This window comes from Neocloeon triangulifer, unplaced genomic scaffold (genome assembly GCF_031216515.1).
Source record: "Neocloeon triangulifer isolate White Clay Creek 2 clone unplaced genomic scaffold, ASM3121651v1 ptg000014l, whole genome shotgun sequence".
NCBI lineage: Eukaryota > Metazoa > Arthropoda > Insecta > Ephemeroptera > Baetidae > Neocloeon > Neocloeon triangulifer.
In genome coordinates, this window is record NW_026775556.1 from 11,212,323 (window position 1) to 11,238,580 (window position 26,258).

Below are 26,258 nucleotides of genomic sequence, written 5' to 3' on the forward strand. Positions count from 1 at the left end.
CCACTTTATCTGGAGAGACTTCAAACTCCTTTATTTTTTTAATTTTAAATTTTTTTAACAAGTTAAAAAAAGATGGGAAAATATTAAGAAAGTTATTTTTATTTTATTTTGTAGTTATTGCTAATTGTTTATAATATAATACAGTAAAAATAATGATGCACACAAGATTACTATTTCCACAATTTTTACCAATTATTAAAAGCACCAAATTTATAACCAGGCAGTTCCTTCTTTTTCTTGGGCGCAGGCTCCGAAGTAGTTGCGTCATCCCCTTTCAACATTCTGTTTTTTTTTTCATATGTAATTAATTAAAAGTTTTAAAAATCGTAACTTACTGAGAGGTGCTTGGCAAGCTCAAGTATTTTCCAACGCCACTCCTATAAACAGTTAAAGGTGCGTTGGCTTTTGCAATGGCTGCCTTGTTCTTTTCAGCTGCTTTTTCATCAGCCTTCCTCTTTTCCTCCGCCTCACGCTCAGCAGCAAGCTAAAATAATTTAAAATCAACATCACCTTAATATAATTTTTGTTTCCAAAAACATACTTGCTCTTCGGCTTCTTGGAAGGGATCAACAAAAACTTGTGCGGATATAATAACAATGTCTTCGATCGGCCTGTCTTTGTTGTCAACCTCAATCATTTCCATTTTGTTCATCGTGTCCAAACCACCAACAACTTTTCCAAACACTGTATGCTTGTTGTCGAGCTGACGACATGAGCGGTATGTGATGAAGCTGAAAGAAATTTGATAATTTCAGTGAAGTATTATAAAGCATTGAACTGATGCCATCATACAACTGGGATTTATTTGTATTTGGTCCGCTGTTTGCCATGGACAGGACTCCCCTGCCAGTATGAGTCAGATTAGGTTTGAATTCATCTTCGAATGGTTTTCCCCAGATTGATTTTCCACCAAAACCTGTCCCAGTTGGATCTCCACCTTGGATCTATTTGCAAAAGTAACATTACCAGATATATAAGAAATCTATTTATGCTCCAACCATAAAATTCCTAATCGATCTATGAAACTTTGTGCCATTGTAATAGCCACTGGCGCTGAGCTTCATAAAATTTTCACAGGTTTTGGGCAGTACGTCACAGTACAGCTCTAAATTTAGAGGTCCCTTGTTGGTCATGAGCCGTACATAGCCCTTCTTCTTCACTCGTTCATATCGCACAAGGTCTTCGTCGATAATAGCATCTTCGTGCTCCAAGACTGGGGCCATTACTGTGGATGTAAACCCAGCAGCAACCATTCCAGTGGAATAGTGAGCCTGAAGATAAATTATTTTAAAAATCAAGTCTCTATAAAAATCTGAAAAACCCACAGCATTAAATTTGTCTGCCTTTTTGCTAGCTTTTGGTACTTCCGAGGTTGAAGGCTTATAGTCTCGCTCCAGTTGGGCCAAGGTCTCTCTAGTTTCAACATTGACAGACTTAAGCCTGGCATTAGGGTCTTCCTCGGGTTCTACAGTAATAAATTAAAATTATATATTTAGAAACAGAATTAAATATTTATATTACCGTCATCCACCAGTTTCAAATCATGCTTCAGATGGTAGAAGGTTGAGAGGTTAAATTTGTCAACGTTCGACGGGTCCTGAAGGGTAATGAGATCTTTACGCTGGTATGGTTCATCCGTCAGCAAATCCTTGAAGCTTTTTGTCTTAATGTTTAGTTGTTCAATAGCCTGGGGTATGAATTACATTTTTTAGGAGTTAAATTAATTGAAAATTGACAAACCTCAAAAGAAAAGACGTTTCCTGTGTTCTTAACAACAACAACGTGGGAATTGTTTGTGAACGTTTTGTACAGAACAGGACAATGATACTTTCCCTCTGCATTTTTGTGGAAGTTCAGCTTGATAAGGGATTTGGCGTCGATGGGCTAAAAGATAAATAATTTTTAAGTATACTCCGGAAAGTTAAAAACTTAATCTGCAACTTCACCTCCCCAGTGCAAGGATTCTTGCGGAATTTCTTGATGAAGTCAATGATTGCCTGGAGCTCGTAAATATTTCCTTTCAAATCACAATAGGGGTGTTCAAAAGGTTGCAAAGTGATGCAGCAGTGATCAAATGGCAAACGTCGAAAATTAGCCTTCTCGCTTGTTGGACGCCCAGGACGCTTCCCTCCATACAGAGTTGACCACTCTGTGTACGTTAAGTACCTTTAAAAATACGAGTGGAATTTATTAACAATGGCTAAAACAGAAGTGATATTAGAAACAATCAGAAAATAAATTTCTAGGTGATGTGCCGTCAATAATCAAAATTACAATTTGAAAAAAAAAATTTGTCTTTACATTTTATCCTTTTGATGCTGTCTCTTCCCCATTTTGACAAAATTTTATCACTTATAATTTTTTTTTTAAAAGTGCTTTAAACAACACGTATCAATATCCGTAAATTTCAGAGAGAAATGCCAGCAATCTGTGAGAGAATACCATCATTTGCAGTACAACATTATGTTTTGATTATGTTATCGCTAACAAAAAACAACAGATGGGGGCGTGTCTGGAAGACCGCAACGCCCTCAATCATAATCCATGGAAATACATTTTGATACTAAACGGCGCAAATCTTGGATCAGCGCGTTCAATGTAATTGCTGCTCCAAGCAGTGCATGTTGTACGCAAACGCGATTAAAGAATTATTAAAATTACATTAGTAAAAATATAATGTATTTTGTTATCCGCAAAAGCATTCGAAAAATAATTATTATTTTTTCAGCTAGATTAATGTATAAATTTAAATTAATTTACTTTTTGATAATGATAATCTCATTTTAATTATCCAATATCAAATACATATATGGATGGCAAGTCATATAAGGAGATCTTCAACATGACGAGTATAATTTATGATATAATTTCTATCAGATTCGTGGATTTACTCAACTATTTGATTTACTTCTCAAATTAAAATGGGAGTTAATTATTATAATTTATATTATTTAGAATAACTCTATTGATTTATTTGTGGAACAGTGTAAAAGAAAAAACAGATTTTTAAAATTTAATAATGCATAGATTTTATTCATTGTATAACAACAAACAAATAAAAAATTGATATAAACTGTTTCCCTCTCACCAACCATAAAACACCTGCAAAATTATAGAGATTTTGCAAGGTTTTTTTTACCTTATTTCCCATTCCCCAAAAAGATTTTCATGACAATTCATCACAAAATTCAGGCCATAGAGAGCATCATCCTGTGGCTACGCTGTCCAATGTTACTGTAATCAACGCTGACGTTTGCAGCTTCGAGGGCAGGATCCTTAGCAGGACAACGCTGCGCCACCTTCAGTTCCAACTCGCAGCGACGGGAGACTGCCCAGAAGATGAAGCCCTCTGGGCAGCGCTTAAGAGTTCCTGGAAAATGAGAGACACATAATTATAGATAAATATTGTTCATATTTACTCGTATTATAGCTATAAAAAATAATGAATATAATATATAAGATAATTAATTTTTAATTTTAATAAACTTCCTCACCTCTGAGAATTCCGAATTCGTCGAAAGTGCACTTGACAAAGTGTTGGCAGTCTGACGGGAAGGAGAATGTACCTTCCGCCATGCAAAGGGCCTTGCCACCATCTACCTCCTAAAACAGAAATAGTAAAACAATAAATTCATTAATATAATAATATGTTTAAAAATAATACAAAACTAACCGGATGTGTCTTTGTATACTGCTGTCTAGTGATGTAATCATGATGAGGCGATGATCGATTTGCTGGTTTGGAAAAAGCACAGTGTTGATCATAGGGGCCTGCTATAGAAAAAGTAAAATTATAAAATTGTCGCCAAAAAGCAAGACCATACTTCTTATACGACAGCGTTGGCCGGCATCATCAAAGACAAAGCCCTGCTGAGCGCAGCTAAGAACAAGAAGTTCAATTTGCTCAATCGAGTTCTCTGCGCATTGGTAGAAGCGATCACAGAACTCAGGGTGCCTCCTAAATCCAGATGGGCAAACAAACAGGTGCTGTCCCGAAGAAATTTGGGTGCAAACAACATCGGTACCTGGACCTGGAGGCGCCTGAGTATTGGCTGGCACAGTCGGGGTTGCTGGAGTCGGAGTCGCCGGTGTATCTGGTTTTCCAGTTGGGGGCACCTTTGTTGGGATTCCATCAGTCTCTGGTACCTTTGTTGGAGGCGCTGTAGGAGACGGGGTCGCTTCAGTCGGAGGCCTCGGGGGTCCCGAGGGAGTCATTCCAGTTGGATCAGGCGCTGCAGGAGACGGGGTTGCTGTTCCGGTCGGCACTGAGGGAGACGGGGTCGCTGTTCCAGTCGGCATTGAGGGGGTCGCTGTTCCGGTCGGCACTGAGGGGGTCGCTGTTCCGGTCGGCACTGAGGGGGTCGCTGTTCCGGTCGGCACTGAGGGAGGTGCATTTGGAGTAGGAGTCCCATCAGTCTCTGGCACCTTAGTTGGAGGCGCTGGAGGAATCTGGGTTACCAACGAGGCTGACGAGTTTGAGCAGGACAGTCCAGTTGTGATAAGATCAGGTTGGACGCAACCTAAGGCCTGGGGGTAAAAAATAGTCCCTGCAGGACAACGGAAGAAGTAGACAATGAACGCTAAAGTATAAGTGACTGGTGTCGAAGCTTGCCAGGATTGGCACCTGTAAAAAGCCGCGCAGTCTGATGAGTCAGGGTAGAGACCCTGACTGGTGCAGTTCACAGCTTGCGGATTTGGTGGTGCCAGCGAGCAGTTTGATGGAAGTGGTAATACTTCCATGGGAGTAGGAGTGGTTCTTATTATTAGACTAGGCCTTGTACAGCGGGCGGAAATATCTTGTTGGCAACTTTGAAGCTCTGAATCAAAGTAGGTGCCATCAGCGCAGTCAAACTCGTATCTGCAACAGTTAAAAATAACCATAATTATTTGTGAGACTTGAAATAATCAATTTTTAAGAATATATATTTAAATTCATGAAGCTAAATTAATAAGCATGCTTACATGGTAAAACTGCCATTGTTGAACCCAGTATCGATGCATCTGTAGAACTTTGAGCAGCTTGCATGTGATGGATATAGACCCTCTCCATTAGGACATTTCCGAGACAATGTAAAACGAGACTTGCGAGGAAGGCAAGAGTCGTTCAACTTATATGATGGGACGCAGGTTTGGCTATTAAAATCAAAAGAATGGCCATCTCGGCAAGTGACTTGTAGAGCCAGGGGCTTTTTTCTGAAAGTTAAACAGAGAAGCACAGAAGAACATCCTTTGACGGCAGTCACAGACTGGAAGTTGTTACATTTGTGATCGGGATACCGGACGTAATGGGAGTTGCTTGCTGTGGAATTAAAATGAAAATCAATACGTGGAAAATTTTAAAATGAAATAATAATTAACTCACTAAAGTTAAAAGCCTTTAAGTATTCTTGAATTTCCTCCGTGATGATTGGCAAGTTTTCCTGAGCGTCGACTATGGCCCCAATTGATGTCAAAAAGACAAGCAACCAAGTAAAAGCCCAAGGGCGCATTTTGCAGATCTAAATTAAAAAAAATTATATTTTAATCGTTAAAAATAATCAAGACATTAGTTATGAAAGGTAGGTTGAATTTATAGGCAATTTAGCAGCCATCTGCTATGGTCGTAAACCTTTTCTTCTCTTTCTCTAATTTTAAATTTTTGTATAGACTGAGAAGAATGAATAGTAATAAAATAATTTTGATTAAATTTTTCAACACTAAAATTAAAATGTATAACAAGAGAATCAAAATTAAAATTGTTCACATCAAGAGAATATCAGCTTAATAAAATAAAATAATAGTGAAAACAAAAATAATGCTCTGCTTACTTCTTTGCACTTGTCGTGCTGCTTGCTGCGGAGATGAAGAATGTATGACGACGCGCACTTGAAGTCATGGCGTTATATATTGCGAGCAAAATAGGCATGGCCCTACAGGTTTCAAAGGTGCTTGACCACCCTAATCTGTCAAGTTGAAAGCTTTCGGGGTGAAGACCCTTTATACACGCGAGTACGCTCAACTACTTAAAATTACTTGCAATATCATGATAAGGTAAAAAATTTGCAATAGTGTCAAAAATTAAAAACAAGAGGACCAACGTATGGAGCCTGTCAGCCGAATATGTCACTATAATGGTAGGGCTTTTAACGCTTATCGCTTAGGTCCATTCTGAATGAATACCTAAGTGCTGTGAATGCTGTCACCGTCAACCGGCCTTTTCGGCAACTCTAATGATTGATGAGTAAATTTTTGAAGATTAATTTTTGCTATTATTTTAATCTGCATTACCGCATGTACACACTCCTCAATAATTTTGGGAGAAGAATATTATAAAATAAAAAGCGGATTTTTATGTTTCGCAATAGGAGGGAAGTTCATGGTCAAGTTCAACTAAAATTTATCATTTCTGTTTGTTGTGCCCTAGCCGTGTGCTCATTATTATTATCAAATTAAATTTTAATTTTAAATAAAAATTGTTTGGTAAGAAAAATATTTAAATGAATTAAGTAAGCAAAAAAGTTCTTATTATAAATTCTACAATATTTAATGAAAATTTTATAATAAAGCAAAATTCTCATTTTTTTTTTTTTTTAAGGGGGAAAATATTATTGGCCTCTTTACATAAAAATTAACTAGTATCACCAATGTGCGCACTGATCATAATAATTCATCAAGTGCGTGCCAGCGGCTCATTTCTTATGCTACAAGAACGATTTGTACATTGATTATGGGCTACGGCCAACGGCCACAAAAAACCGTGCGAAAATAATGACAATTTTTGTGATCACAATAATGTCAAAATTTGGACTTTTCAACTAAAAAAATCTCTGCCAGCAGAATCTTTTTCCTTACTATCTGCTTACTATAAGAACATTGAATTTAATTAAAACTCCCAGAAAGCAAAACACTGAAGAGCGATTTCTCTAGCAAAAGCTTTCAAAATTTTGCAAAAAATATATTGAATTATGTGATGCGGTTTTACATTAATTGCGAGGTTTTAATTAAAGTTACGACTTTCTGGAAGTGGAAATCTGGGAATAGGGGAAAAATCTGCTGGCATCAGAGAAATGATTTTTAATTAATTTTTAAAAAATAATTTGGCATTAAAAGTCTGATCACGAAAATTGAACGTTTTCTTTGTGTCTCTTGCGCAGTTTCACTAATAAAAAATTACATATAAATCGTTCTTAAAATATGAACCCTAAACTAGAATTATAACAAGCAGTGCTACTTTAAATAATTTTTAGCACAAAAACAAACATGAGATACCTACCCCACAAATTCCAACACAATAAAAAAAAAAATCATGCACACACCTGGCACACACTAAACATAATTTAGTTTTATTATAATTCAATCAAACAGCCTCATCTTAATAAAATAGAAAATTGCTATCTTATAAAATTTAGCAAGAATATCAGCAAACGTAAACGATAAAGCTCTTAAAACTTTTGTTAAAAAGTCTGATTGTGAAATATATTGCATATTTCATAGCACTAAATAAATAATATATCAGTCTTGCTTGTTTACGCAATTAAAATGAGGTAGAAATGAAATGCACATTCCGAAAAGTGCTCAGAGCTACTGTACCATACACATTTGGAGAAAAAAATAATCGCAATTCTATTTTTGCGGTGTAATTATTGAATAAAATATTGCACAAAAATGCTGTTACAAAATAATTGATATTTTTATTGAATTCTTTAAATGATACAATTAGGGAAAGTTATGCTCACAAGTTAATTAGTAATGAAGATTTTTAAGTAATGCCAATTACAAATTTTGAGAAACATATTATCCAAGTATACCTGAAGTATTCTAAAAAATATTTCCGTATCATGCTGCACTAATTAACTAAAAAAAAATCTAGCTCTACTAATTTTAGCAATCCCTTTTAGAAATCAATATCAATATGAATTATTTATTACATCCCACACCAGTCACCATATATGTTTTTATGTGAAATTAAAAAAAAAATGTAAATGCACCTGTTAAACTACTTTTGTAAAGCATAGCTTAGCGAGTACTTAAAGTTTAGACTGTTTAGACAAAAGAGAGCATCATTTTGTAGCTGCGCTGTCCAATGTTACTGTAATCAACGCTGATGGCTGCAGCTTCGAGGGCAGGATCCTTATCATGACAACGCTGCTCCACCTTCAATTCCAGTTCACAGCGACGAGAGACTGTCCAAAAGATGAAGCCATCTGGGCAGCGCTTCAACGTTCCTGAAAAAAAAATACATGTTTATTATTATTGATTTAACTTGAAAAAGCATAATTTCAAAAGAAACTTAAGATATAATGTAAAATATTTTTTGGCAAAAGTTGTTACCTCTAAGAACCCCAAAGTCGTCATAGGTGCATTTAACAAAGTGTAGGCAATCTGAAGGAAAAGCAAATGTGCCTTCAGCCGTGCAAAGTTTCTTGCCGCCTTCCACCTCCTATGACAGAATTTATTTTAATAAAACAATTTTATGGTTAGATGTACGCAAAAGTAGCAAAACTTACAGGATGTTGCTTTTCGGGTAGCTGCCTGTTGACATAAAATGATTGATTTGCTGGGTTAGAATAGGTGCAATTATTATCCAAGGGACCTAGTGAAATAATTTTTTTTAGTTAATTTAAGAAATGAATGCAAGCGTAAGTAATACCTCTTGATCGACAGGCTTGGTGGGCACCATCAAAGACAAAGCCCTGAACACAGCGAAGAACAAGGACTTGAAGTTGTCCATTAGAGTTCTCGGTGCATTGGTAGAAGCGATCACAGTACTTAGGGTGCCTCCTAAATCCAGATGGGCAGGCAAACAGGTGCTGTCCCGAAGAAAGTGCAGCGCAGACATTCACAGAGGCTGGAGTCACAGGTGCAGTGGTCGAGGGGAGAGCCACAGTCGGAGGCACTTTGGTTGTGAAGGAGGATGCTGTAGTTGCAGAAGCCGTGGTTGAGGATGTTGTCAAGCCTGAGGATGGAGTGGTGGTTACGGATGGACTCATTGTTGAGGATGGAGCTTTCGTAGAGGATGGAGTGGTGGTTACGGATGGAATGGTGGTTATGGATGGACTCATTGTTGAGGACGGAGCCTTGGTAGAGGATGAGCTTGAGGATGGAGTAGTGGTTACGGATGGACTCACTGTTGTAATCGGAGCCTTCGTAGAGGATAGAGTGGTGGTTACGGATGGACTCATTGTTGTAATCGGAGCCTTCGTAGATGATGGAGTGGTGGTTACGGATGGAATGGTGGTTATGGATGGACTCATTGTTGAGGACGGAGCCTTGGTAGAGGATGAGCTTGAGGATGGAGTAGTGGTTGCGGATGGACTCATTGTTGAGGCCGGAGCCTTCGTAGAGGATGGAGTGGTGGTTACGGATGGACTCATTGTTGTAATCGGAGCCTTCGTAGATGATGGAGTGGTGGTTACGGATGGAATGGTGGTTATGGATGGACTCATTGTTGAGGACGGAGCCTTGGTAGAGGATGAGCTTGAGGATGGAGTAGTGGTTGCGGATGGACTCATTGTTGAGGCCGGAGCCTTCGTAGAGGATGGAGTGGTGGTTACGGATGGACTCATTGTTGTAATCGGAGCCTTGGTAGAGGATGAGCTTGAGGATGGAGTAGTGGTTGCGGATGGACTCATTGTTGAGGCCGGAGCCTTTGTAGAGGATGGAGTGGTGGTTACGGATGGGCTCACTGTTGTAATCGGAGCCTTCGTAGAGGATAGAGTGGTGGTTACGGATGGAATGGTGGTTATGGATGGAATCATTGTTGAGGACGGAGCCTTGGTAGAGGATGAGCTTGAGGATGGAGTAGTGGTTGCGGATGGACTCATTGTTGAGGCCGGAGCCTTCGTAGAGGATGGAGTGGTGGTTACGGATGGACTCATTGTTGTAATCGGAGCCTTGGTAGAGGATGTTGTCAAACCTGAGGATGGAGTGGTGGTTATGGATGGACTCATTGTTGAAGTTGTCATAATAGAGGGCTTCATAGTTGTCGTAGTTAGGTTTACCCCACTCAAACAGGGTGGTGCTGGTTTGATAAGCTCAGGCAGTACGCAAACTTTGGCCACGGGATGAAAAATATTCCCCACAGGACAGCGGAAAAAGTATACAATAAACGCCAAGGAAGTGGCTGTTGTTGAAGCTTGCCAGGACTGGCATCTGTAAAACGCAGAGCAATCTGATGGGTCAGAGAACAGACCCTGACTGGTGCAGTTCACAGCTTGCGGATTTGGTGGTGCCAGTGAGCAGTTAGAAGGCAGTGGAACTAAAAGTGGAGAAGGAGTTGTCGTTGTTAAAGGGCTAGCATTTATGGTTTTATTGCAGAGGGTAGCAACATCTGGCAGACAGGTTTTCTTCTTTTGGTCAAAGTACATTCCACTTGCACACTCGAATTGGTACCTGTCAGTTAAAAGAAAATATATGTAAGTGTAGGAAAAAAATTGTTTGATTTATGGAAAGAGTAATAAATAAATATTAATATATAATAGAAAACTCACGTTGTATAGATGCCATTAAATTCAGAATCTACACATTTGTAGAATTCTGAACAGCTTGTTTTTGATGGATATAGACCCTCTCCGCTAGGACATTGTTGAGAAACAGGTTGCCTAGGGAAGCAACTACTATCCAAATCATAAAGCCCGCAAGATTTGCGAACAAAATCAAAAGATTGGCCAGGCAGGCAATCAACGTGTAGAGCAAGACTGTTTCCCTTGAATGTTAAACAGACAAGCACCGAGGAACATCCCTTGACAGCAGTCACAGTTTGAGAAATGTTGCATTTTGAACTGAGATCCAAGAAATATGTGGAGTTTTTTGCTAAAAAATTTAAATATGAAAGGATCAATACAATATAGTTTTAGTCTAATAAAATACAACTTACACAATGGCAAACTCAGTAGGTAAATACGAGTATCGATTGGCATTGCGGGGAGCAATGGAGGAAGGGGCGGCAGAACTGGTGTATGGAATGGCAATTTATGTATACCAGGAATGTTCGGAGGTCTAAAGCCAGCAACCATGTGAGGGATGTTGTTTGGGAAAAAGCTTATGGGCTCTTGAAGTAGAGCGTTCTGGGTGCCACCTTTTACATCTGCCGTCAAAAGGAGCAACAACGCAAAAATCAGCAGGCACATCATTTAGGCCTAAAAAATTAGATATAATAGATAATTAAAATTAGTTTCCTTTAAAAATCATAGATATATATAAATTAAAAACTAATACTTCTTAAATGTAAATAATAAAGAAATAAAAATATTATGTGACTGGTGGGTTGAATTTTAAGTTGGCTTTGGGTTTGTTTAGCCGTTTATTGTTTCAGAAAAACGATATCCAACTGTTTCAACTGTTGTAAATTAATTGAGAGAAGTCTATAAAACAACTATTCAAGATTCAAGAAACCCCATCAAGGAAAAGTCAACTTCAACTCATCATAAATCAACCATTGATTGCAAAACTCTACTACAAAGTATTGTGCCATTTCAAATAAGGCATTTGAGAAATAAATCTATTTTATGAAATAAATAAATTCTGCTCACCTTATTCTGTACACACTTGTTGCTTCCAAGGAGGGTGATAAATGTATGGCGCACACCCGAATTTGCCGCTTTATATATTGCGAGCAAGCACGGCATGGCCCTGCAATTGCGAAGGTTTATGAACAAACTATTATCAGTTAAAATGGAAGCTTTTAGGGACTTAAAATTTTATGTGTTAAAAATCGGCAATAATTGTAACAAAAATTGGAGCGAGATGAGTACCGAGCGTTCCATATGACAGTTCAATGTCATTTTTTTATGAATCTTTTAGGCGTTTATCATTTGCAGGTCCATTTTACTCTCACTTTCCAACTTATTATACATTTTGTGTTGAAAGGTTTGATTGATGACCCAATTTTTGGCAAAGATAAGGATATTCTTTGACACTCCTGGACCTCTAAATAATTACCCAAAAATAGTTGCAAAGCTGGGATATACACTTGAACTGATTATTAAGGATCGGATAATTATTACAAAAATTGAAAATAACGCAGAATAATTATTAAGCTTATACTATTATAGGAATTTCAAAGAAAATTAAAATTCAATATTGAAAATGCATCTAAATTAAAATTACTAATGACCGTTTAGCGGGAATTCCTCGTTGAGCAGAAAACTGACAACTAAAAATATTTTTACAAAAGTAAGAATAAAAATAAAAGGACTTATGATCAATGAAAATCTGATAAAAAAAATCCTGATCAAAGAGGAAGGCTGTTTTTAGACAAAAATTAATTTCTAGGTTTTCCTAACGGCACTAATCTTGAGTGAGCAAAATTCAGAATATTATCTACTATGGAAATTATATATATTTTTTTAAATGTTTTGCTGTGCAAAAAAATTTTTCCAGCTATTTATATATTTTTATATAAATCTATTCAAAAGTATCGGATTTCAGAGATGCATAGTAGCACAAGAAATTTCTGAGAATTTAATGAAGATATTCAATTATGGCAATACTTAACCGGTCTTAAAATTTTGATATTTTACACTAAGGTAATAAATGAGCAGTGCTTTCTTTTTGATAAAACTTAAATGAAGGGTAGGAAATCTTGATTCAGGCTTATCAGTTTTCCTGAAAGGTTTTGTGCCTTAAGATTTTGTTTACCAAAGAGATTTAATAACCTCACTGTTATAGATGCCTCCATTGGTTTATGAACTTTTCAAACTTCTATGTTTTCAAATTTCAAAAATTGAAAAGGAATGAACATTATTTATTTGTTTTTTTTTTTTTTTTTTTAGTAGAAATAGTCAAATAGTCCAATTTATGCATATTTATTTTTTCCACCAAAGAATCAAAAGATACCCACTTAAAAATTTTCACTTTCTACCGCCCTTCATTTTCTGCCTCCGGTTCTTTCCAGGCCTCTGTTGTTGATTCTTTCCCTTAGACTTGAAGCCACCAGGTCTGCCAGATGGCTTCCCAGTGTTGAAGACATCAGATGCACTATCTCTAGTGTTGGTCTTTTTTCCTCGTTTGCGGCCACCGAACCCATACTTTTTATCCTTGGCTTCTCTTCTGAACTGAGATCTGTAAAAAAGCAAAAAGATTTGTTAAAATATTTATTCACTATCATTTATAAATAATAAGCTCACCTTTTAATTTTAGATTTTCCCTGGCCTTTTTCATTGGGAGTGTTCTCATTTTTCTTTTTCGTAGGTTTGTCATCATCAAGGAAATCAAGATCTTTTCTTTGACCTTTTCTAAACTTTCGGACCTATGGCAAGTAAACAAGTAAAATAAATTTCTAATCTCAAACAAAATGCCAAATAACCATACCTCATCAAGCATTGCCTTCTTCTGCATTTGCTTTGCCACTCTAGCCTCAGCCTCGACCTTTTTACCAAATTTCTTTTGCTGCCTAAAATTGCGGACTTTTTCTCTACGCTCTTCTTCCGTCTTTTTCTTTGTCAAATTAGCTCTGACCTAAAATCATTGTTATTAAAACGTTTTTAATCATCAGAAAAATGCATACCTTTTGCATGTGCTCATCAGTTTTGGCCATTTCTGCAAAATAATCTTCCGGCCTCCTAGTCGGAATGTTCATAGACTTGAGACGAGGTATCGCTTCAAGAACTGTGGCCTGTGCCTGACGGTAGAAATAAAGCTCACGCTGAAAGTCACTGGTAGCCAATTCATTTTTGTCAGTAATGAGCTGCTGGTTTTCAAGTTTTTCAGCAAGCTCAGGAGCCAAAGGCGCTTGGCCTGAGACTATGTCAAGTCGCTCTATCCATTTCTCTTTTAGTTTGAATTCATCCAGCTTCCTCTTGAGCCCTTGCTATGAAACAATTTTAATTAATTTTTTGAATCACTTAAAAACGGCTAAAATAATTTTTTTGCATTTTATCAAACACACCACATTATTTGTGTTGACTTTCGGTGGTTTAGCCAACTTGGGGTCCTTCAAAACAGTTCCAGGCTTCAAAACTCCCTTTTCAAAAGCTTCTTGAAGCTGAAAATATACAAGAAGTATTACAAGACTTCGAATTGCAAAGGTAAATAATACAGTATAATACATGATAAAGGGAATTTTGTTTTAAAATGGACGGAATCTTCTGAAAACGTGCCAAGACTTACTTCAGAGTCGGAATCTAAGTTCAACATTTCCTCGTCGCTTTCCGTCTCAGAGTCTTCTTCTTCCTCTTCCCCTAGGCTCATCTCAGATTCGGACTCAGATTCAAGATCTTGATCATCTTCTAATACTTTGACGGTAACCATTTCGTTTGAGGTGTAGAAATTGAAATTCGCAAAAACTTCAACAAAAAGTTGTTTCAACACGTGGGTTTGTTTATTTCGCTAGTTTTTACTTCAAGCTTCTGACCACAGGTGGCAGCAGTGGCTCCGAACGGCCATGTTTACATTTTGGGTTTGGCGCGCAGTGAGACGACCGGACAACCTTTTGCTAATGCGAATTGAATTGTGAAGCGTTACCAAGGGTGGACAGACCCTGCAGACCAGTAAAGGCAACAAGGATAATTTTGAAAGATTGCTCACAAACATTTCTTTTGCATTTTAGCGTCGTCATTGTCTCTTTTAACATTGGCAGCAGCAGCACATCTTGAAGGTACAATAAGCGCCAAGCATTCCTCAGTATTTTTTTTTTGTACACTTATAATGTATTAAAATTTGTCAGAATTTAAATCAATCATCAAATTACATAAGAATTGCGTCGAACGTCGAATACGGGATGAATTTAAAATCGAAAATTTACGTATCCATAATTTTAAATTGTGTTGGTTAGTTTTGCATATTACATACATAAAAATGTTTCCTCTCATAAATAATAACAAAATTATTCAAATCATTGAATTTGATTAGTATTTATGTATATCTGGTAACTTCAATTTTTTATTGGGAAATATTGTAAATTATAATCTTTCCAAAATATGATTTTTTCACAAGTTTATTTATAAATTTTATTGAATTCATTTTTAGACTATAAATGATGGAGCGTCGGCAAAATGTTGGTTTCAAAAGTCATGTGGCTCTCTTCGACCCAAATATGCACAATCAAGATCCACGCCAGAGCCTTCCGCCAAGAAATTCTAATTACAGAGGTAATTATTTGGATTTTGTTTCGCACACGCTTGGATTAAAAGCAATTCTATTTTCCAGCGAACAATTTCATACAGTACATGGGTGATGACGACGGCACTGACATTTACAGACAGAACCCTCAAGTTCTATATCCCTCACTTCCACGTGACTCGAGCCATTCAAACGTTCGACAGCGATCATCAAGCTACCAAAAATTGCCCTCTGAACGTGCTTGTGTCCCTGTGATGGACGAGGAAAAGCGTCCAAGATTGAATCAAGTAATACAAGCAAATTATTTTAATTATAAAAAAGGTTTTCACCTTTTTTCTATAGAATTTCCAGTATGGATACGTTTATCCAAGGCAATCCTGTGTTGTATTTGAAAATCCTCTGGCAGACTCATCAGTGCTGTATCAAACTGAGACTCCAATGGGTATGAAAAATTAAACGAATATTCTTGGTGCTAAAAATAAATATAATATATTATTTAAAATAGAAATAGACGCTGCCTATGACAGGAGGCATTACTATACGCCAAGTACATCAAAGGTCACAGAGATGAACCACCGAGAGTTCACCCCAAGAAAAGGTCGAATGCACAGTGACACACCAACTGCTGCTGTAAATGCACCTTTGAAATCTTTTGAAAATAAACTCAAGTCTTTGGCTGGAGAATCAAGACAGCAACTTATTTTCAAAGAAGCAGAAGTTAATGAGGCTCCAGAAAAAAAGGTGATTTGATTAAGTAAACAAACCCTATTTTTCAGTGTGTTACTTTTTTTAAGGAAGTGCCAAAGATAACTCAGAATTCAGGCCCTTCAGAAACAGTAATTCTGACAGCAAATGTGAAATGCTGCGTCGAGTGGTTTAGCCAGATCAGCAAATTCAAAAAGTACTTAGTTCTTTTTGAAATTTATGGTAAATTAAAATTTGAATGTTATTGACAAATTTCTGACTATTTTAGTTTATTTTTATTTTAGCTATTCTGCAGCGTGTTAGGGAGCACGAAACCTACTTTGAGTTGCTCCTGAGAGACCGGTCAGGACCTCTGCTGCAAACACTTTTCTACAAGATGGACCAACAGCAACTCCCTGACCTGTCCTGTGGTCAAGTGGTACGAGTTGTTGGCCGTTCGATGGCTCGCACCAGGCTGCAGGCGTTCAGCGTGCGGGAGGCTCGGCAAGGTGAGTTGCAAAGACGTGACCTGTACCTGAGCAATCAGTCCATCAAAGCAATGAAAAGTTATGAGGATGAGTAGATACTAATCACTAGCACTATTCCACTTAGGTGCTCAACAATATTTAACTGTAGTGCTGTGAAAAGCTGATGTTGAAAATGTGAGTAAAATTGATGAAAGGGCTTTTATTTGTAATTCCTGTGTTTATGCACAAACACTTTTTATTTTGAAAAATAATAAATATGTAAAATTATGTTCCTATGAAAGGATAAGATTTTGAATGTTATTTTTACAAAAATACCACGGACGTGCAAAAATTGCACCAATTTTAAAAATCAATCAAAATTTAAATATAGAATATTGCATTTTCATAAGGTTGAATAAGGTGAAGCTCAAATTATTTTTTATTTGATCTTGAAAAATTTATAATACATTTACGACGGTATTTTAATTACAAGTTATAATTTATACTTATTATATTTTTAATTGCAAGTGTAATAAATAAGCAGTGTTTTTCGCACAGGCGCGTTGAATTTGCGCGTGCACCGTAGCTCTCGCGTTGGCTCCAGCAAGGTACCCACCGGTCAGTTGCTATTGATGGCCTCTTCGAGCAGCCAGCACTCGTGCCAGAGGCACAGCAAAAAGACGACGGGATGCAATGCATCAAGGGCCTGCAGGTGCATTAGGGTGTTTTTTGGTCACCTTTTTTCCAACCTTGGATTGTTTGCTATTGTTGTGGGCTACGTACTTTTGGGCGCACTCATGTTTGAGCATTTGGAGGCTGAGTACGAGTTGGAGCAGAGGGGTAACATCAAGAGATACAGGGACGACTGCTTAAAAGAACTTTGGCAAATAACAGGTATTAAATATGTTTTTTATTTTATAACTAACAATCATCTTTTATTATTTTACAATAGTCCAAATGAAATGAAAATATTTTTAAAATTTTGCATGCTAATATACTGACATCCCTTTATCCACTTGTGTTTGCTCGCCACGGTGTCGTTTTTCGTCCATACATCGTCAAGCAGGAATGCGAAGACCGTAAAGTCGAACCTTTATGCGCGCATAAAAGAGATTAGTGGTTTTTACACCCCTTGAATTACGTTGCAATCAATCTGCTTGATTTGTCCCCTGAGCGTGGCCAGCGAGGCCTGACGTTTACTCTGCACTCTGCTTTATGAGAAAACCCGCGCGCGCCCACCTTTTCTGCACGCGCACAAAAACTATCCCAGGCATTATATTATATTAAAACCCTGCAAGCTTCTAATTTTATTTGAGGAGGGTTGCAAATATTTAAATTTGCAAATATGAATATGCTTTTATAAATTTTTTTTCCTTATATTTTATTTAATTTATTTTCAACCCTTTCCTAACGAGTGCCAAGAGAAGGGAAGCAACTCTGCAACAGCCAGCCACTCTTAAATGTCAGAGTTTCATTTGCGAAGCGAGAATAAAATAAACGTCAACCTGGCTGCATGTTTACCAAGCGTACTGGAGGAATTCTCTCGAGCAAGTTAGGCCCATGTTAAAGTCGAGTTTTCATCTGACACGCTAGACGGCATTACTCCGGCGCTAATCAAGAGCTTGGCACGGTCGTCTTCTGGGCCGGCGTAATTTAAAATCCGTGCGCCTTATTAATTCCCAAAGAGGCCCTTGGCTCGGCGCTGATTGCAGTTATATAGCATCAATTCCGCCGCCCTTGCTGTCAAACCAGGCCCAACTTTGCGTACTTAATTAAGCATGTAAAGAATATAATGTAGTCGGTTGGTAGCGTTCTCGCTGCCTGTATATTTTACGTCTTTAGGGGTCTGTTTCAGTGCGGAAACTTCACCATGGGAAAGGGAGATTCATTAATATGGTGCCGCGCGCAAAATTTGTGTAGCTTTCTTTAGCAAAAGGCAGTTGAAATTTTAATTCAAAGAACTGAAAACTTTATAGATTTTGAAATATAATATTATATATAAAAATCTAAATAAAATTATCAATCTACTTATTCTTAAAAGAAATTTAAATTAAAAAAAAAAAAATGACTACCTAATTTAATACAAGTTGTAAACTAAAATTGCGTTTAAAATCCCTAAAACATCGGGGCTATGGACGTCACGGCAGACATTAAATTCACGTCGATGAGAGGTGTCAAAAATAAAACCGAAAAGTGTCAGAAATATAACTTTCAGATGTCCGAATGTTGGTTTGTATAACTGAGAGTATATGGTCTGGTGGTGTGCTTGAATTTGCTGACGCAACCGCCTTTGCCTTAAACTCACACGTGCTGCGAGAGTGTGAATGAATGTGTCTGCCTTAATAGCCGCGAGCAGCGTCGTTTAGCTGGTCACTTGGCCGCAGGAAATGCACCAGAGTGCATTTGCTGGACGCCGACCGCCAGAATGCAGAACGCAACAAACTCAACTTCCGATGCAATTGGCGCCGCGGAGGTGTATACGACCGATCAGACCCACTTTTTAGCCCCTCCGTTCATCAATATTTGTGTTAATTTTGGTAGCTCCAAAATAATAATAAAACGTAAGCAAATTTTACTGCTTGTATTTCAAAGAACTGGTTCTTTCACAGCCAATTTCTTTGCTAAAAATAAACGGTTGAATACAAAATGATTTTTATTTTTGAGGACGCGGCGCAATAATTATATTCACAATAACAATAATATATCATTTAGTGATATTTAAAATGAGGGTTAAATTTGTATTCGAAATTGAAAGATAAGCCAAGAAATCGTATAAAAGTATCCAGTTTTAGAATGACAATCTAATATAACTTTGCATATGCCAAGTTGTTATTTTATTTTCACTATATGTATAGTATATATTCATTGCCAAAACGATTGTTTATTTTCACGTGTCACTGCGAACGAGCAGACGGCGGGCTTTTTTCCTTCGCTCCTGGGTTCCACAGGCGGGTACGCATTTTCTTGATGTAATATTCTATTTGCGTCAAGCTCTAGATAAATGAATAAGAATTCTGAGAAATATTCTGGAAGCAGGAAAATTATAGGATGAGACGCAGAGGCTAGAGACACTTTAAACAATTTACTATTTTTAATCTCCATTATTTAATATTCTACCACCATGATTTTATGCGGCACAGGATTTATATTTGTGTGTCGAGTAGAAAATTAAAACAAAAAAATTGCTTCGGAGCATTTTATTGTCTAGGCAACTTGCTCGCCATGGGCGTAGCGCAGGTTGTCTAAATCTTTTCTGAAACATTTTCCTAATTTGAGATGAATATTTGCAATTTTTATTGTGTTTTTATTATTTCTTTTTCTAAATAAATATTTATAAATCAGAACAAGAACGGATTGTAAGTATTCTGAATGTCCACAGAGAGGCTCAACGTCCTCTATGAGAAAAATTGGACGCAACTTGTGCACGAGCAACTACGCAGATTTGAAACCAATGTTGTGGCGGCAGCAAAACTGGAGGGTTATGACGGAAAAGACCTTTTGGATTCAGAAAGACAGTGGTCATTCAGTGGTGCTCTTTTATACTCGGTGACAGTAATTACTACTATAGGTACATGTGTTTTAGTAATCATTTGGTTAAGAAACGAATAATAAATAATTAATTTTACACCATAGGTTACGGTAACTTGGCACCAAAAACTCCAGCTGGAAAAATTCTCACTATGATTTATGCGGTGTTTGGCGTGCCTTTGATGCTTCTCTGCCTTTCAAATCTTGGGCAATTATTAGCCAACACAATCCAATTTGCTTACTCCCACGTCTGCTGCAACCGACGCAAAAGCCGCTCGTCAAAAAAGCAACAAAATAGAAACTCTCGTCGGCAAACCAAGCATCAGCTCCCAACTTCACCACTGCACCACCAGTTCGATGGCTCTCAAATATGCACACACTTACCTGGAATATCCCTGACCACAACTATTCCTCCACCAGAGCAATTTAAGAAAAAGCCACCCCCTCCGCCACCACGGCTGACCCCTTTGAAGCCAAAGATTATGGCGCACGACGTACGCCAACTGCTAATGGAATGCGCCGAGTACTCAGTTGCACAAAGTGGCGAGCCAGGCGCGCAAAAGTTCTTACGAGACCTTCAGCAGCCGGAGACTCAGGATCTTGGCACAGAAGAGGAAGACTTGGACCCTGCCCCTAGATACCATAAGTATTTTAAAAATTTGATATTTAATTTTTTTTATTGAACTTTAATTTTAGCTCATTTGAGCCGCAGCTGAACACTCCATCGAAGCAGCCCCTTATTCAATGCTCTCCACCACTTTCACTTCCATCGACAACCATGTCCAGTTTGCAACACCACCCGTCCTGCTCGTTGGACCTTGCACCACCTTCTCCTTGTTCCACAACCTCAAATAGGTCTTTGGATGGAAATGTTGGAAAGACGAGAGTGCCAGTCACTTTGGTTCTTGTCATCCTCAGTGGCTATATCTGTTTAGGCGCGACAGTTTTCGCAGCCTGGGAGGACTGGTCGCTTTTGGACGGCGCTTATTTTTGCTTCATCACCCTCTCTACAATCGGATTTGGGGACTTGGTGCCTGGCAAGTCGTTTCAAAGGGCGGCTGATCCGCAAGGGGGCCAGATGCAGTTAGTGGTTTGCTGCGCGTATTTACTGATGGGCTTGGTTCTCATCGCAACTGCCTTTTCACTTGTCCAGGAAGAGGTCATTTTTAAGTGCAGAAAGGCGGCCAGATGGATTGGAATAACAAGCAAATGAAAAAATGTTAAAAAATTTATTGTTTATAAAAAGTGGCTGTTAATTTAAACAATTTTATTAATTAAGTGTGTTTTAGAAAATGACATTCTTATAACACCATTAATACTGATTGGAAATGAGAAGAAAAAGATTTAAAACAATTTTTAGAATATTAATTTAATTAAATTAGACATACAAAAAATAAAATACTCTCTGTGATTTCAACCTGCATTATATAATAATAGAAGGAAAAGTGAAACAATGCTATTTAAAATGGGCTTCAAATATTTATTATAGGTTTTTGAGAAAACATATTTTCTGAATGGCAAAACAAAATAGCTTATTGTTAGAACATGCCAAACGTAGGAAATAATCTTGAAATATAAATTTAGTAAAATTTATCATAATTTTATTTATTGTAGCAATTTGATGAATTAAAAACTACAATAATTTAATTTTGCTGGATATGAGCAAATTTACTTGTTTTTATTTTTGCACAGATATGTACATAATTATATCAAAAATACACAAATTATTTTAATCCAACTTTTTTACCTAATATAATAATTATACTGATAATATGCAAACGTTTAATTAAAATGCTTCCTTTTTTTGACGTTCTCTCCCGTGGTACATTTTTTTTACAACATAAGATAAATAATAATACATAAGTATGAAAAAAAGAGTTCTTTGAATAAATTTAGTACATACATACATAATACCGCATAATAAAACAGTCGGGCCGCACCAATCATGGGCTCCTCGGGATTGGCGCGCAAATGGGAGTGGCTGGCAATATTTTCGCATTGCGCGCTGGACCGGCTGAAAGCTAAAAATTCTGAACTTTGTTGCCGTAGCTTTTGCGAATTTTGGTTGAATGTTGTCGTCCATTAATTTTCGCAAGTGGTGGAATCCTGCCTGAGAGACAAGTCGCCCGGAAATTTGCTTCAAACGGTGAAATGTAAGTTGCTTAGTTTTGGTTGCAAGTTTAGCACAAATTTATAATCCATTAATATTATACCATCTGAAAATAATTACATTTATCTCCCTTCGCTTTGTTTCATAAAAATGATTTTATTCAGAAGTTCTAACTGCATACATTTTTAGGGGTTGATGTAAAACGCCTGGAATAAGTTGGATCACCTTGAATAATCCTAATCTACAGAGCCTATAAACAAACCGCTTTAATAAAATGAGCCAAAGCCAAACTGACAACGACTCGATCATTTTTGACGAGGGTGAATTTCTCGAAATTGACCGCATCATATTAAAGAGCCAGAAAGAGAAACTAGAGGCCGCGATCAATTTGTCACCGCCTGTCGAGGATACCACTTGTCATGTCCATCAGGCCTCAAATTCCCTAAAGAGGAAAAGCAACTCGCCAATTAGGACTCCAGAAACACCTGTCCGTTCATCTGCCAAGTGCAAAAAGCCCCTGACTGAGTTGAACAGCCAGTCGGGAAGCTCGTCAAACAGTGGCAAGACATCCCAGGAGGAAATCTCTCAAAGCCAGCTAAGCGTGTTTGCCTTCGGTCAAGATTTGCAGCAAATATTGATATCCAATGCAAACAAATCCATATTTGAGACTCCCAAGCGAGGCAGTTTATTAGGGATAGTACCTTCCTTGGCCACTCAAGAATGCACATTGGGCTTTGAATTTTTAGGACCATTCTATGGGCTTCCACAAAGAGTGCCAGAGCTGCTCAAGGAGCACAAAGGAGTTGAGAAGTTATATGGTAGGTTTAAAGAAAAAAATTATAATTTATAATATTTGCAAGCATTAATGGTCTAAATATTTATAGACTGGCAGACGGAGTGTCTTGCCTTGAAAGCTGTTCAAGAGAGAAGAAATCTGATTTACTCCATCTCAACAAGTGGTGGTAAAACTCTCGTTGCAGAGATTCTGCTGTTTCGCGAGCTTCTGTGTAGGAAGAAGAATGCAATCCTGGTGCTTCCGTACGTCTCTATTGTGCAAGAAAAGGTAAACTGCAGATATGGCCATAGTGTGTACATTACAAAATATTCAATAAAATTTAACTCTCAACATTTACTGTCTGCAGGTCAGGTCTTTGTCTCCCTTTGCTCTGGATCTAAACTTTCTGGTTGAAGAGTATGCTGCTGGAAGAGGAGTTTTGCCTCCGAAGAAAAGGTTGTGGAAGAATGTGGTGTTTGTGGCCACCATCGAGAAAGCGCTTAGCTTATTCAATTGCTTGGCTGAGGAAAAGCGGCTACATGAAATTGGACTGGTAGTTGTTGATGAGATTCATATGGTCGGAGAGCCTGGAAGAGGTGCTACTTTGGAAACTCTTATAGCCAAGTTTATGTATGCGTCACGTATGTTGTATTTTTTAAGTGCGTCTATAAAATAAACCGTTTTTAATTAATTTTATAGCCGAGACTCAGATCGTTGGAATGAGTGCCACAGTTGGAAATTTGCCTGAATTGGCCTCTTTCCTAAGAGCTGACACTTACTCGAAGGAGTTTAGACCTGTGGTCCTGAAAGAGTTCATCAAGATCAACGATAGGCTGCTTCAAATCAATGATAAGTCTGATAATTTGTTCTGCCCTAAAAGAGTTCTTGAAAGTGATGTAAGTTATGCTTGTAAAGGAATAATTTCATATTTCTGTATAATTGATTATGTTTCTTTAGGACAAGAAAAATGATCCTGATTGCTTGAAACAGTTGTTGATGGAAGTAGCACCTGAAAAGTCGTGCCTGATTTTTTGTGCTACGAAGAAGAATTGTGAAAATGTCGCTCTGCTCCTGGCCAGAGGAATGGATAAGTAAATTTATTTATTTCAAATGAAAATGTCCTTAATCATAGTTAAAAATAATTAGAAGTTTGAAGAATTTCAAGGGAAAAGAAAAACTTGAGCTCTATAATGCTTTGAAGGAAGAAGGCAATGGTGTCGTTTGCGACGTTTTAAAGAGGACCCTCCCCTATGGGGTTGCTTACCACCATTCAGGCAAGGAAACAAAATTTAAATAGATTTTTTTTATAAAATTTGGTTTTAAATATTATTTAGGGCTAACCATGAACGAACGAAACCTTTTGGAAGAGGGTTTTCGAGCTGGTGTTATTTGCTGTCTCTGCTGCACTTCAACTTTGGCTGCTGGAGTGAACCTTCCTGCTAAAAGAGTAAAATATTTAATTTTTCTTTGTTCAAATTTTATGATAATTATCATAATTATTAATAGGTCATCCTGAGAACCCCTAAGATAGGAACAGAGTTCTTGAATTTGAGCCGTTACAAGCAAATGGTTGGGCGAGCCGGACGTGCAGGAATGGACGATTGTGGAGAGAGTATCATGATTTGCCAGGAATCAGAGCTTGAAACTGTATTTCTAATAAAACTTTGACATGTATTGCAGAAATTAATGGTTGTTTTAGGTGCGCAATTTTTTGGGATCAGGCATGACGTTGTGCTACAGTCAACTGAAGGAAAATCCCAACATAGTTGAGGGTCTTGTCCTAAGTCTCATTGGACTGGGACTTGCAACCTCTTGCGAGCAGCTTTGCCACTTCATGGAAGAGTTCACCCTCTTTGGAAAACAGACCAACAACAAATCGCAAGTTCGAAAGCTGGTGGAGAGCGTCATTTCTGGTTTGTACAAAAACCAAGTCCTTACCTTGAAAGTCGACCTACCTCTGCTTGAAGAGGACAGCGAGCTGAAAGTTAGCCCACTTGGAAGGGCAGCTATGAAATGTTAGTCTCTTATAAACCATCACAAATTTCATTATTTTTAACATTATTTGTAAATAGCTAATCTGACTATGGAGAATGCAAAAAATATCCTTGAAGATCTGAGCCAGGCCCAAGGTGCCCTTAACCTCTTGTCCCCGCTCCATCTTCTTTATCTAGTTGTCTCTCCTGAAAGAGCTGCTTGCACAAGATTTATGCCTTCGGTTTTTGCTAATGTCGTAAGTTGTAAAAATACTTGTTACCCTTGTCGGATGTGAGAACCATCGAGACCATTGGTATCAGTTAGGTTTCGGCCGGTCTTGATGAATCTCACATCCGACAAGGGTAAAACTCTAAATTCTAACATTTAATATTTAGTTCAGCAAAGTATCTGCCAATGACAAGAAGACTGCAGATCTTATTGGAATCAATGAGGGTGTCATTGCCACACTTTTGAGGGGCTGCAAACCAAAAGTAATTATTCTTTATTTTAATTTAAGGAAGAAAACTTAAACTGGAATTGTTAGTCTGTTCCAGAAACAAGCCTGATTCGTTTTTACCTTGCTCTTCTTCTGAGTGCCATGTGGGATGGCCAAATGATTTGGGATGTTTCCGATAAGTTTGAACTACCTAGGGGAGATATTCAGTCACTGATGGTTGCCTCTGCTAGTCAAGCCTCTAACGTCAAACTATTTTGCCAAGTATAATTATATTTTAATTATTCTGAATTCTGAACTTCTAATGGACATAATTTCTGTAGGAATATGAAGGCTCTCTGTGGTGCTTCCATTCCTTACTGTCCAAGATTTGTGATAGGCTCTCTCATTGTGGCTCTGCCGAGATTATGGAGTTGATGGATCTGCCGGCTGTGAAAAAGGTCTGATCCCTTTCTTGACATTATAAAATATCAAATTAAAATAATTATTTTAATCATTACATTCGGTGCTAAATCAGAGCACAATGATTATGCAAAGTTTCTCCATTGTGATTAAGTTAGCACCTACAGCAATAAATTTTGGCTCTTTTATAAACCCAGTTAGTCCTGTGGTCTCGGTATTAATTGCCAAAGTTTTACAATTTAAAAATATATTCTTTACGGTCTTTATTTTCTAAACTCTGCTTGATAATAATATTATTAACTTTTAAACTTTAATTCCTCAGGGCCGAGCTCAGCAGCTTTACAAAGCTGGATACAAAACGCTTCTCGAAGTGGCATCTGCAAATCCTAAAGAAATGGCCAGCAAGATTGAGCATTTGCCAGGGAAGGTTGCCAATCAACTTGTCTCATCTGCTAAGGTTGTCATCAGGTGACATTTCGAAAATTTAATTATAGTTAAAATTGCAGATGCTGCTCATGGAGAAGGCCGAGTCCTTGCGAGAAGAGGCAGAAATAGTTTTTGGGTCTATGAAAGAACAACTTCTAGAAAGCTTCAGCCAGTCTCCTAACAGAACCCTGAACCAGTCTGTGCTTTTGTAACGGAAAAGTCTTGTGCCAGTTGTGCCTTTTTAGATTGTGAAACTTGAATTCTCAAATTACAATGAAAAAGTATTACTCATCAATTCAGGTTAGAGATGAAATTATTTTTCCACTAAAATTTGTCATAAAATAATTGTACTGATATGAGCTATTGTCTAAAATTATGCAAGCAAAATAAATTAAAAAA

At 37.6% G+C, this 26,258-nt stretch overlaps 6 protein-coding genes across 6 annotated transcripts; 3 read left to right on the forward strand and 3 right to left on the reverse strand.

Moving 5' to 3' along the window:
* Positions 1-93: 93 nt before the first annotated feature.
* Positions 94-2,497, reverse strand: LOC132200084 (RING-type E3 ubiquitin-protein ligase PPIL2). The gene is made up of 10 exons (XM_059625277.1): positions 2,302-2,497; positions 1,947-2,166; positions 1,741-1,884; positions 1,522-1,687; positions 1,326-1,465; positions 999-1,271; positions 793-944; positions 542-731; positions 336-484; positions 94-282 (listed from the first exon to the last, which is right to left on the reverse strand). The coding sequence occupies exons 1-10, from the start codon at positions 2,331-2,333 to the stop codon at positions 186-188; spliced, it is 1,563 nt and encodes a 520-aa protein (XP_059481260.1). The 5' UTR covers positions 2,334-2,497; the 3' UTR covers positions 94-185.
* A 506-nt stretch (positions 2,498-3,003) lies between these two features.
* Positions 3,004-5,872, reverse strand: LOC132200268 (uncharacterized). Its single transcript, XM_059625609.1, has 7 exons — positions 5,808-5,872; positions 5,363-5,498; positions 4,963-5,299; positions 3,825-4,858; positions 3,674-3,774; positions 3,495-3,603; positions 3,004-3,370 (listed from the first exon to the last, which is right to left on the reverse strand). Exons 2-7 carry the CDS (start codon positions 5,487-5,489, stop codon positions 3,189-3,191), a joined length of 1,890 nt encoding a protein of 629 aa, XP_059481592.1. The 5' UTR covers positions 5,490-5,498; positions 5,808-5,872; the 3' UTR covers positions 3,004-3,188.
* Positions 5,873-12,769: 6,897 nt separating this feature from the next.
* On the reverse strand, positions 12,770-14,319 carry LOC132199696 (probable rRNA-processing protein EBP2 homolog). Its single transcript, XM_059624620.1, has 6 exons — positions 14,089-14,319; positions 13,868-13,963; positions 13,487-13,789; positions 13,291-13,437; positions 13,107-13,228; positions 12,770-13,041 (listed from the first exon to the last, which is right to left on the reverse strand). The coding sequence occupies exons 1-6, from the start codon at positions 14,227-14,229 to the stop codon at positions 12,831-12,833; spliced, it is 1,020 nt and encodes a 339-aa protein (XP_059480603.1). The 5' UTR covers positions 14,230-14,319; the 3' UTR covers positions 12,770-12,830.
* Positions 14,320-14,339: 20 nt separating this feature from the next.
* On the forward strand, positions 14,340-16,306 carry LOC132201722 (uncharacterized). The gene is made up of 8 exons (XM_059628141.1): positions 14,340-14,468; positions 14,528-14,575; positions 14,947-15,068; positions 15,127-15,326; positions 15,382-15,481; positions 15,545-15,780; positions 15,834-15,966; positions 16,029-16,306. The coding sequence occupies exons 3-8, from the start codon at positions 14,954-14,956 to the stop codon at positions 16,304-16,306; spliced, it is 1,062 nt and encodes a 353-aa protein (XP_059484124.1). The 5' UTR covers positions 14,340-14,468; positions 14,528-14,575; positions 14,947-14,953.
* A 516-nt stretch (positions 16,307-16,822) lies between these two features.
* Positions 16,823-21,206, forward strand: LOC132201723 (potassium channel subfamily K member 18-like). Its single transcript, XM_059628142.1, has 4 exons — positions 16,823-17,084; positions 19,570-19,758; positions 19,824-20,364; positions 20,415-21,206. The coding sequence occupies exons 1-4, from the start codon at positions 16,823-16,825 to the stop codon at positions 20,929-20,931; spliced, it is 1,509 nt and encodes a 502-aa protein (XP_059484125.1). The 3' UTR covers positions 20,932-21,206.
* A 509-nt stretch (positions 21,207-21,715) lies between these two features.
* LOC132199697 (helicase POLQ-like) lies at positions 21,716-26,255 on the forward strand. The gene is made up of 16 exons (XM_059624621.1): positions 21,716-21,871; positions 22,018-22,646; positions 22,713-22,891; positions 22,971-23,244; positions 23,303-23,499; positions 23,561-23,694; positions 23,750-23,877; positions 23,938-24,050; positions 24,110-24,250; positions 24,303-24,618; positions 24,676-24,833; positions 24,973-25,068; positions 25,122-25,295; positions 25,355-25,471; positions 25,756-25,890; positions 25,940-26,255. The coding sequence occupies exons 2-16, from the start codon at positions 22,103-22,105 to the stop codon at positions 26,069-26,071; spliced, it is 2,838 nt and encodes a 945-aa protein (XP_059480604.1). The 5' UTR covers positions 21,716-21,871; positions 22,018-22,102; the 3' UTR covers positions 26,072-26,255.
* The last annotated feature ends 3 nt before the right edge of the window (positions 26,256-26,258 follow it).